This window comes from Sminthopsis crassicaudata, chromosome 4, assembly GCF_048593235.1.
Source record: "Sminthopsis crassicaudata isolate SCR6 chromosome 4, ASM4859323v1, whole genome shotgun sequence".
In the NCBI taxonomy this organism is placed as follows: domain Eukaryota; kingdom Metazoa; phylum Chordata; class Mammalia; order Dasyuromorphia; family Dasyuridae; genus Sminthopsis; species Sminthopsis crassicaudata.
In genome coordinates, this window is record NC_133620.1 from 349,790,938 (window position 1) to 349,803,612 (window position 12,675).

At 37.8% G+C, this 12,675-nt stretch overlaps 1 protein-coding gene across 1 annotated transcript in view; it reads right to left on the reverse strand.

Moving 5' to 3' along the window:
• Nucleotides 1-12,675, reverse strand: part of PLXDC1 (plexin domain containing 1) — a 98,498-nt gene that overhangs the window by 18,682 nt on the left and 67,141 nt on the right. Inside the window, exons 8-9 of the mRNA XM_074261356.1 lie at nt 9,139-9,234; nt 2,870-2,951 (exon numbers count right to left, since the gene is read on the reverse strand). Of these exons, the coding sequence (XP_074117457.1) occupies nt 2,870-2,951; nt 9,139-9,234 (178 nt within the window). The remainder of the gene's footprint in view (nt 1-2,869; nt 2,952-9,138; nt 9,235-12,675) is intronic.

The window sequence follows — 12,675 nt, forward strand, 5'->3', positions numbered from 1 at the left end:
CAATAGAATGGAATGCTACATAAAACACGATTGGGAAAAACAAATGTAAAGAATGTAAAAAATTATGGAAAACTTAGATGAAATAATGTGAAGTGAAGAAATCAGGGCTGGAAGACTGACTACAGTTCTGCAGAAGGAATATACAGTATAATAAATACTGATATCATAGCTATTCCCCATATATCATATTCCATCACCTGCCTCAGCACAATGTGGTTGTCCCCACACCTGGGACACACTTCTTCCTCATATTCCCCTCAGAGAATCCTATACTTCTTTTTTGGAAGGGTGCTCTAAGGGAGGAGACTGGGCCCCTCATCTCACCCAAGCTGGAAGCTCAGCATCCATAGACTAATCCTAAGAATGATGGGTACCAAAGTGTTGACCTGTTTTATTTTTCTGACATGGACCTTGTTCAGCCTGGTGCCCCTATGCTGGGGTGCTGGACTTAGTTTGGACACTCTATTGGCTTTAGCCCCACTTGCCCAAGTCACACAGCTAGTGGGTGTCTGAAGCTATATTTTAATTCAAATCTTTCCCAACTCAGCTTTCTACCCACTGTACATCCTAGCTTTCCTATGCTTATACATAGAAGCGCAACTGTTTTCTCATTTTTAAAGATATCAGTTAGCTAGTTTTAGTCCTTTGTTTTTGAAGAGGACCAGTGATATTGTGGATGATGTCCTGACTTATGCATGGATTGGATTTAAGTGAGACAGAGTTGTACAAAGTTATCAGCCTCCTTTTTTCTTCCAAAGTCATTGAGGTTAATGACAGGACAAAAGTCAAAATGACTGGTGATGGTTTGGGATACAAGGGATGACCTTGACATCTGTAACACCTGACCAACTCTAAGTATTCATTGGAACAAATTATTCTCATCCACCCATTCTGATGGGGGAAGTCATTACACATTTGGAGTTCATTCTCTCTGACTCACTGATAGAGTTGAGGTCTGGGGTTTAGCCTGTCTGCTGAAATGATTTGCTGGGATATGGCCACTGGAGATGCTACAGCTTTTTGGACTCACAGGTGAGAGAGTTGGGTGAATTAGGTGGATTTCACGGGGGATGAGCAGCCCTGAAAAGGTTCAACCAGCTCTCACACCATAAGTACTAGTGTTTATTTGGATATTTGGGTGGATTTATGATCTCATCTGTGTGGGTGCTCCCTGTGGTTGCAGATAATAACTCATCCATGTTTTTTCCACATGTGGTACTATTCATCTAGTGTTTTTTAAAGTTACTGTAATCACTTCTCCAAACCATAAGACCCCAACCCATTTGGCAGGCAGGCAAACTGATGTCTAATGAGGAAGAGTAAAGGTGCACCCATTTGGGAAAGCAATGCAAGCATTCTAACTTGCAAACTCTCCCCCCCTCCCCACTTTTCACCCCCGGACTAAGGACAGTCAGTATTGTGCAAAAAGAGTTGTTTATATAGGAGTCAGTTTCTAATTAGGCATCAAGATTTTGGAAAGGAGGAAAGGAAATAGTGACTGAAGATATGACAGCTTTATGGGAACCGTGACACTATAATTTTCAAGATTGCCTAAAGGTTTTTTTTAAGTTTCTATTGCTTTACAGGCTTGTAACAGTTAGTTATCCAAAAAGATCAACAAAGCCAATAGAGAGTCCAAACTATCCCTGTCCCTTATTTATCAAAGTAAATTCCTGGTCAGGAAACCAGAGCAGAGATTCCTAATCTGCTCCATGAGGAACTGAGTTTGAATGGGAAAATGAGTTTGATTTCAAGACTTTTCATTCCCAAACTTGAATGTCACCCAAAACTTTCTGTGTTTCCAAAAACAAACCAACCAAAGTCTGCACTTTTTCACTAACTTTTTGAGAGCTGCCAAAGTCATTTAATTGAAACAAACAAAAAATAAAATAATAAAATAAACACTAGAAGTATTCTCAATGATGACTTCCCTCTCTTTGCAGAGGTAGGGAAACTATGGAAATACAACACAGCATATACTGTCAGACTTGAGTGATGAATTGATTAGTTTTGCCAAATTTTCTTTTTTTATTCTGTGTTATAAAGGGAATCTCTCTTGCTGGGTTAATTGTTCAGTCATTTTAAGTCATGTCTCATTCATTGTGACCCCATTTAGGGTTTTCTTGGCAAAGATACTGAAGTGATTTGCCATTTCCTTCTCCAGCTCATTTTATAGAAGAGGAAACTGAAACAAACAACATTAAGTGACTTGCCCAGGGTCACACAGCTAGTAAGAGTCTGAGAGGAGATTTGGATTGATAAAGCTGAGCCTGATTCCAAGCCTAGTGTTCTATCCACTGTGCCACCTAGTTGGGATATATTGAGAAATAAAAGTGAGATCAAAACAAGAGATATCAATAAAAAAGGAAAAAAAAAAGTAAATATTCTCAGCAACCATTACCCCAATACATCCATTCCTACTCTCTTCTTCCCCATTCTAGCCTGGAGAAAAGATTTATTCTGGTTTCCTCTCTATAAACTGTCTTCTTAACTTTTCACATTTTGGGATATAGTATCCCTGATGCCCAAGGATGGCATATCTACAGACAATCTACTTCATGGCATTGGTGAATTGTGGTACTCTAGGTACCTCTCTTGAAGACCAATGGGAGCCCAGATTCAGATCATGCTCCAGGTTTCTGAATAATATGACTTGGTTCCTAGGTGGGAAGGTAAGAGCTGATCCAGATTTGAATCAGGGCACACTCCACATCCAGCTGGATACACATACCCATGATGTCAACTGGACAAAAGGAACAGGCAGGGGAGTGTTAAGGTCATGGAGAAGGTGGTGGGCAAACCGTTTTCCTCTCCCCTTACCCCTACTGCCTGCACAAGGAAGACATCAGGGTCAACCTGTCCACGCTACCTCTGGAGGACGTGACACCAGCTGCAGTTGAAGGTCAAGTCTGAGGAGACGCAGACTTCACAGCTCTGGTGTTGCAAACAGGCTGAAAGAGAGAAAGCAGACATCAGTCCCCTTGGATGGGAGTTTCCAAGGCAGGTAAACAGTCCGGCAGGTAGACAGAGTTATCAAGAATTGGGGCTATTCAAGAAAAAAATGTCTTTAATAATGAAACTGGGGTCATAAAACTGACCCATTATTTTCATGTCTGTTATTCCTTCTAAATAACTTTTTATACTCCTTCTGTTTATTACATTTCTATACCAAATTCAAATTGTATTTAAATATTTCCATTCTCTGTATATCTGTTTAACTCTCCTTTGAATTAGATAAAAGTAAGGTTCATGAGATGTTCCTTCCTCCATATTTGTAGGTACCCTAATTAGGTGAAGTAAATCACTCCTCTCCTTTCTCTTTTTTCTTTCCTATTGTACTCCATTTCTCCATCTCCTTTTTTCTTCTCTTAAGATCAACAAAATAGAATAAAATCAACAATAAAACCAGTTCCAGTGTTTATATGCATCTTTACCCCCTTGGCAATTACTGAAGGGACTCTTTCGTCCCTTCCTTTTATATGCTATGAATTTCATCATCATTTAGTCCTTTCAGTTATTCAAAAGCAATTATCTTTTCAGGATTTCTTTTTTCTATTTAAGGTGTATTTGTCTATTCCTGTAGGATAATACTCAGTTTTGCAGGAGGAACTCTCCTTTTGTTGCTGTTTTCAGTACTGTTTTCTTTGACTTGGAAGCTCTAGATTTTGACTATGATATTCCTGGGTGTTTTCAATTGAGGGTTTCTTTTAGAGAGTTATCATTAGATTGTTTCTATTTTCACTTTGCCACCTGATTCTAATAGATTTGGGCAGTTTTTAATATGATTTCGTGAAATATGTTTAGATTTTTTTTGTTTAATCATGATTTTTAGAGGCTGACAATTAATTAATTTAAAATTAACTTAATTATTAATAACCACTTATTATTAATTAAATTAATTTTTCTTAGTCTATTTTCCAGGAGAATTATTTTTGAATGAAAATGACGAGGGAGGACCCGGAAACTCTCTAAAACTCCTTGAAGGACAGATTCTCCTTAAATCCTGGCCTCTGTAAAAGACCCCACCAGAGGGAAACAGGATAAACAGCTTCATTCTGTTATCCTGAGAGATGGGCCCTACCCCCATTGGTAACACTCGCTACTGATTAAGCTTGCCATTGAATTAAAGATCAAACCTAGAGACACTCATTCAATTCTATTCAAATTCCAGCTCAAGCTGTGCTAACCAGCCCCCATCAAGAGTGAGCCCCAGCTTATAGCCAAGGCTTATAAAATAAGCCAACTTTGGGCTCAGTCCTTGAAGAGGACCTAATACGCCATCCCTAGCATAGCAGCAACCTCTGCCTGCTGAAATGATATGCTCTTTCAGCGTTACCCTCTCTTAACTCTCTCACATATTCCTCTAATAAGACTTTATACCTCTCTATTGGGATTTCTCTACTGGAAACTTTACTTCTCTGTCAGGACCTTGCCACCAAGGAATTCAGCCTTCCTATTCATGCATAGCAAAGGCTGACTTCCCAATGCCAATAATAAACTTCTTTTTACCAGTCCAGCTTTTCGGGTTTGTAAATTCTTTACAAAGGACCTCTGCGCCACCAGAAGAGAGTTCCCACAACTCCCTGCCATGCGTCAAATCCTAAAGGGATTTAGGGGAGCCAAACCTCTTCATTTGGTTCCCTGAACCCTAAACCTGCCACTAACCTCATCATCCAACTCCCTGATCACCAAGAACCCTAATCTCATAATTTGGTTCCCTAATTGGGAACCCCCAAATCTAGACCTCATTAAAACCAGGTAAAGATTTCTCAAAAAGTCAAAAAAGGTTTTCATCAAAAAGAGATGGAGTGGGTCAAATTCAAGGCCTAAGTTTCAGGAAGTCATATGATCCTTATCTCAGAAGTTTGTATGGCAGGAAAGGTCAGAATTTAGGTCTAAGCTCCAGGAAATAGACAGCATTGCTGACCATTGGTCAATGGTTACTTCCTTTTCAATCCATCCCAAGTCTTTTCTTATTTAATCAATTCATTATTTCAGGCTCAGCAAGCCAGATACACCATGCTGAGAGATGGGAGCTGAAAGGCTCTGTATCTGCTCAGCTGGTGTGTTTGAACCTCTCCTTGCAAGAACTGAATAAATGCTTCCTGTTTGTATCTGAAGATACCTCTGAGTAGTCAATTTGTGTAAGGGGGTCTAGTATCTGTCCCACACATTTTTGATCATAGATAGCTTTTATTTTCTTCTATTTTTTCTAATCCTTTAACTTGTTTTTAATATTTTTTTTATCTCATGAAGTCACTGAATTCTGAATGCTCCATTCTATTTTTTTTCAAGTAGTTCAGCACTTGGGTAAGTTTTTCTCCCATTAATTTAATGTTTTAATCTCTTTCTTCATTGCTTTTAGCCATTCCTGTAGTGTTTAAAGTAATATACACCCTCCGCTTTTTTTTTTCTCTGAGATTCTGCTTGTACCTATTGTGTGTGGAATCACTTTTCATCTATATTTATCACTTGAAATTCTCTTAATCTATAGTATCCATTGTTTTTGTGTTTCCTTTCTTCTCTTCTCTTCCCTAGTAAGGCTCTTCTCCCATTACTCAAAAGCTTCAGGTCTACACTCACTAATACTTATATGGAATTGTCCAATGTAATCTCTCTCCCAGTCTCCACTGATTTCTGATTATTTTTTGTGCCATTCCAGAGGAATGTTTTGGATTAAAAAACAAAAAAACAAAAAAAAACCCTATTTCTTTTGGAATATTTGCTTGGGAATGGGGATGTGACATTTAAAAAGTTTGAGGGATATAATTTCTTCCCTCATGGTGGTAGGCTAATAGTTTATATGCCCTTGGAAGAACAAGTGTTCCTGACGATGTTAATCAATTCTAATTGGTTAACAATTACTGAAAAATGAGAATTGTGTTATAATGGGCTCTATTACAATAAGGGTCATGAGAGTATGTGACTTGGATCATCTAAATTTTGGTCAAAGAGACTCATCAATTTCCATATTACCTGTTTGACAAAAGGGAGAATCCACATTTTCCAGACCAATCTGAGTAAACACAATGAGAAGGAATCCACCCTTAGCTTAAACTTAGAATTTCTTTTACTATCTTTCATTAGATCTCAGCCATCTTATCTGGTTAAGTCTTTGAAAAAAAAGATTTCCCACACTGGTTGATTTCCAGAGGAGAAAGTAGAAAAGGGGAAAAAAAATTAGTCTTGATTCAATAATTAGTTATTAATGTAAGAAAGACATAATCATTTCTCTCAGGGAATATCTTGGCTCCTCGACAACCTTTCACATTACCATCTTAACTGGAAGTGTAACATGAATTGGATTGTTCATAGGGTCATAGAGCATGTTATAAGACAAAGATTAAAAGCCCTGGACTTTGGTCATCAGATGGTTCCTGTGGACTGAGCAAGGATGAGCAAGGTGATATGTGGGAAGGTGTATTACAGAATAGAAAGAGGGTCTTCTGGGTTTTGGTCACCTAGCTGGCCCCCTGTGGGATGGTCAGTGAGAGAGAATAGTTCAGGACATTATAGATATTTGTCAGCACCACCATTGAGTCCTTGTAGACTAGACAAAGAGTAGGGAGCAGAAGAGAATGTTGAGCCTTGGTTAGTTAATGCTGATGCTTTTTCCTCTTAGCAAGGTGGAGGGTATGGAGCAGGAGAGGGGGATGGTCCGCCTTCCTACTGTCTGCTTTAGGCTGGATGGGAGTGGGGAGAGAAACTATAGAAGAAAGCAGAGCTACATTAGATAGAGGTTGCAACTCTGTGGTCAAATCATACATAAGATAGTAACAGAAGCTACCATTTACATAATACTTTGCATGTTATCTCTTTCAATAATAGAAAAGATCACTGACTTTGGAGTGAGAAGACATTCTTGATTTCTGCTTACTATCTGTTTAACCCTGATTGGATCACTTCAATGGACCTTGGTTCCTCATCAGTTAAAATTAGGTGAGTTGGATTTGCTGACTTCTAAAATCTCTTTTCAGTTCTAAATATGTATTCCTATAATAATAAGAGCATCACATGCTTTTAATAAAATCAACTGATCTTTCTTTCTGCTATGGGTTTCAGGTATCTTGTTTGCTGTTAAAAGCTCACTTAATTCACTGGGGAAGAGGATGATTTAAATGTACAGAGAGAATGCCCCAGAAATATAGTCTCAGGAGAGTTTGATTTATTCCTTAGTACTTATGTATGGAAATTAGTCTTGCACATCTATCTATGCCTTGTTACCAATTGCTGCTTTTTATTTTCTTTGAAAAAAAATAGGCCTTACCACCAAAAGAAACATTTTGAGAGGATGGGCTTTGTATGATGATCTGACTCCTCTTTTTTTTTTCCTACCCATAAACTCCTAAACCACATTTCCCCAGAGTAAAGAAATTTTATGAATTGATTCCATTTCTGCATTCTGGGAGCTCAGGCCTGTTTCTCAGGGATTCTATCTTAGCACCAGAATGTTTTCTTTTCCCTCTATTTCTTTTGTTTTGATTATTTCTTAATATATCCCTAATTCTGAAATATTTTGGAGATCCTTTTGGATTTCTGCAATCCTTTGGCCAGGAGCCTAATTAAGTCAGCACTTTCAGCAGATCTGGAGTTGATGCACCTGTTAGTGGTTTTGTCCTACTTTGCAAGACAGAAGGACCATCATAGGAAGGATAGTACATGTGCTCTGAGTCTAGTGGGCGTCAGCATATGCTTTCTGAAGGGTTTGAGATTGGAACCAAAATGAAGTTGGAACATTCTCTCCTCCATTTCCCCATCCTCCTCTCTCTTTACTCTTCTTTCTTCTCTTTCTCTCCTTCCTTCTATTCTTCTCTTTTCTCCCCCTCTTCCTCCTTTCTTTCCTTCTCCTTTTTTTCTCCTTCTTTCCCTTCTCCCCCTCCTCCTCCTTCTTCTCCCCCCTTCTTTCCTTTCTCCTCCCATTCCTCTTTCTTCCCTTTCACCTTCTACCTACTCCTTCACTTCCCCTCATCCTCCTTTTCCTTTTCTTCATCCTTCTTTTCTTCCTTCTCCTCTTTTTCCTTCGTTTCCTTTTCCCTTTTCTTCTTCCTTTTTCTTCAATCTTCTTATTTTCCTTCTCTTCCTTCCTTTTCTTCTTCTTTTCCTTTTCCTCCATTTCCCCCTCTTTTCTTCCTGTTCCTCCTTCTCCTCCCCTAACCAAACCCTTCCAGATAGAGCCTAGTGCCTAAAATAAATGATGTGAAAAGCACCTTCAAATCCAATTTAGTTGTGTGTTAGGGAGACAAAATTCCTGGAACTTGATGAGATAGTAACACTGAGGGGGAGAAGAGAGGAGTTTTCTTTGAGTGCAGCATCCAGAGGGAGAAATTACTCAGGAAGCATCAAATTCTTATATTATTTAATTGTTCCTGCTAGCTAGATGCTAAGCTCAGTTGTTTCTATGCTCCTGGAGAAATATAAGAACTATCAGTGTTCTTTAAGTTTTGGCATCCTGAGGCAAAGACCTGGTTACCCTATGTTAGCCATAATTCTCTTTTTGGTTATGTTCCCTTTTTAGGGAAGAAAGGAAGAGAAAAGAGAAAAGGAGGGAAAAGACTAGAATAGAAGGCATTTAAAAGAAGAGGTAAAAAAAAATGAGGCAGAATAGAAGTTAAAGAGATGAGGAGAAACTGTTGTGGGTATTTACAAGTATTTTCTATCCATTCAGAATTATGATGAAATTAAAAGCCATTTCCAAATAGGAATGATGCTTTGTCTTCCTTTATCCTAGCTCCAGGACTGACTTCGCCATGACTAACTATCTCACAGTTTGGTCTTATTTGAGATGGGGCCAGGCTACCACAGATTGTAACTATTTGTGATATACCATTTAGCAGAAGTTCAAAGAAAATTGAGAAAGGTGCATGGGGGAGCGTGGAAGAAAAGTCCATTGACCCAGAGTTTGTCTCTTCTTTGAGACTGACTCTGTTTTCCCTTCTTACTCATGAACTCCCAAATTATATCTCCCCAAGTAAAGGGATGTTATGACTCAGTTGTCTTCCTGGATTCCCAACGTTGTTGCTCAGTCCCAGATTTCTCAAAAGCAGCATCGTCCATAGGATTCCATATCCCATTCCAACAGAAATATCCTATGGCAGTGAACTCAGGAATGGCACAAATGCTGGCAAAATTTTTACTCACTTGGCAGTGGGGTAAACTCTACAGCTGATGTGCTGGTGACCTTGCTGGTATCCAATTCAACTCGGTGATATTCATAAATTGTCCTGCGACGAGATTCTGAAACAAACACAGGATTGATCAGTGCAGGATTCATCTGTAGAGGGAAGAAGTTTCTACCAGTGTGCAAATTCTCTTCATTCTAGTATCATCCCTCTTTCTAGTCACATTTCTGTCACCAGCATAACCATATGGCTTCTGGTACTTTATTTCTGTGCCTCAGTTTCCTTATTTATAAAATGAAAGGATTCTATAAACTGATTTTTAAGGTCTCTTCAAACTCTTTCTATGTTTCTATGATCAAATAAAAATATATCACACCCATAGCAATAGGTAGTCTACATAATTCGTATCTTTTAAAAATTTATTCAACAAACATCAGGAGCTAATTCCGGCCTAGGAGTGGGGAGAAATACAAAGTTTCACTAACACATTTCTGATTCTTATGAAACTCATAGTCTACTACAGACGTTCTTTAAAAAATGTAATGGAATAAAACAACCATTCCCGTAACATAGTACAATAAAAAAGATTATTGTACATGAAACTGCAAATTTATTATGCACAACCTGCTATTCCTTTCAAATATACAACAAAATTATCACTTTTTTTTCCTTCTCCCCATCCTAGAGATGGCTACCATTAGATACAGATAGGTATATATCTGTAAAAATTGTTTAATGCATACTTCTATTTATCAGTTCTTTCTCTGGATGCAGATAGTATCTTTCCCTATATGTCCTTTAATTAAGGGAATTAAATGTCCCATTAATTCAGGTGTTTATAATAGATAAAATAACTTATTCACTCAAAGTCATTCTTAAAACAATATTGCTGTAACTGAATGTTATATAATGTTATACAATATTCTCTTGGTTCTGCTCAATTAATTCTTCATTATTTTGTGCAAGTCTTTCCATAATCTAAAATCACTGAGTCCATTATTTTTTATAGCACAGTAGTATTCCATCACAACCATATACTGCAACTTATTCAGCCATTCCCCAACTGATGGGCATCTCTGCAATTTCCAATTCTTTGCCACCAAAAAGAAAGCTGCTGTAAACATTTTAGAACATATAGATCTTTTCCTTTTTCCTAATCATCTTTGCTAATAGATAAAGTAGTGGTATTGCTGGGTCAAAGGGTTTAATAACTCTTTGGGCATAATTCCAAATTGCTCTCCAAAATGGTTGCAATCATTTTACAATTCCAACAATGAATTAAGGGTTTCAATTTTTCCATATCCTTTTCAATATTTGTAATTTTCCCTTCCATTATTTTAGCCAATCTGGTAGGTGTCAAATGATATCACAAGTACAGAGGTTCTTAACTTTATTTTGTTCCCTGGATCCCTTTGTCAGTCTGGTGAAGCCTTCAATCCCATGTCATGGACTTCCTGGCTATTCCATGAACAAGATATTCTATCCCTTGTTTCCAGGAGTTTATTCTGGCTATTCCTCATGTATGAAATGCTTTTCCCTCTTCATCTCTGCCTACTTGTTTCCTTGGTCTCAGCTAAAATCCCATTTTCACCAGGAAGCCTTTTGCAACCATCTTAATTTGAATACCCCCTCTTTTAAATATTTCCTATTTATCCTGCATATAACTTTTTTGTAGCTATTTGCTTGCTTGTCACTCTTTTAGACTATAAGTTCCTGGAGAACAAGGACTATCTTTTACCTCCTTTACTGTAGCATTTAGCACAGTGCCTGGAACATAGTAATGCTTAATAATTTTTTATTGACTGAATAGTCAATAAAAATTTAATCTTGAAGAAGATGGATAGATTCCTCATAAGAATGTTTTAAAATTAAAAAAAATTCAAAAAATAAAATCATAAAAAAACCCAATTATACTGAAATACAGTTATCACAACAGTTTATTTTAGGTGCATGGGCCACTGGTTAAGATCCTTTGGTCTATTAGGAGGATAAAAACCAGATAAACATAAAAAGGAGTATCCCAGAAATCCTAGTGCAGTTTTACATCACTGTTTTGAGACAATTTATATATGAGGCATATAATAAAGAACAACCTGCTTATGCAGAGCTCATATTCTAGTTGACATAGCATGGAGTTGGCTATAACCATGTTTGTTACTCCTAGACTTTCCCACCAGAAATATATGTGTGTGTGTGTGTGTGTGTGTGTGTGTGTATGTATATGTACGTATGTATGAATATACACACACAACGAATCAAGTGCTAGCCTGAAGTGAGGAAAATTCTTCCTGAATTCAAATCTGACTTCAGACATTGGCTGTGTGACCTTGGGCAAGTCCCTTAATCCTATTTGTTTCAGTTTTCTCATCTGTAAAATGAAGTGGAGGAAGAAATGGCCAACCACTCCAGTATCTTTGCCAAGAAAACTCCCAATGGGGTCATGAAGAATTGGGCACAAAACACCCACGCATATACATATATGCACATATATATTTACACACACATATACACGCATAATTCATGCATACATTTCATCAGTAAGATGCCATTTTCACTTTTCCACAGCTCTAGAATTGTGGTAGCTATCCAGGTCAACTCTGGGGACAATACAACCTTGTATACATCCTCCTCTGCCTTATTGAACTCCGTTAAAGTTCAATGGCAAGCAATTACATTGAGAGTAACATGGGATTAGTCAAGGACCATCTAGAAATGGAACTTTCCATATATAAGGGCAAAAGAAGTATTTGTCTATCTGGGACAAATGAGCAGAGGACCGCCTGGAGTCGAAGCAGGGGACAAGAATGAGTTCTAAGAATTTGGTGATTTTTCAATAGGCAAGCTGTACCAGTCTTGATTGCTCTTCAGCTATTACCCACGTATGATACCAGGCTGGTCTCCAACTTGCTCTGCCTTCTTGGAGTCCTAGGGCTAAATGGTAGGGTCTTCAGCCTCAGGACCTGACCCAAACTCTGTCCCAGAATTTGAAAGGGATGACAAACAGAATTCCAGATTTGAAAAGGACTTCAGAGAACATCTAGTCTGATGCCTACCAACTAATCCTCTCTAAGATTTCCCCAACAAACTAACAATATGATGTTAGATATCAATCTTGTCATCCCCTGTCTCAGTGGAGGGGGAACCCACCACATTCCAAGAAATTTTGGGATAAGTAATTGCTAGAAAGTGTTTCATTCTAGGTAGTGCAGTGGATAAACAATGGGCTTGGAGCTAGAGAAGGAAATGACAAACTACTCCAGTATTTTGCCAATAAAACCCTAAATAGGGTCACAAAGAATTGGACATGATTGAAAACAATAACAAAAATGTATATATGTACACACACACACACATACACACACATATATATACATGTGTGTATATAAACATAATATATATTGTAAATACACATATATATGATTGAATGATAATATATACTGTTTTATGGTTTATAAAGTACTTAATAACTATCATCTCATTTGATCCTACCTCATAGGGGTACCTAGATATAGGTACTATTATTATCCCTATTTTATAGATGAAGAAACCAAGACAG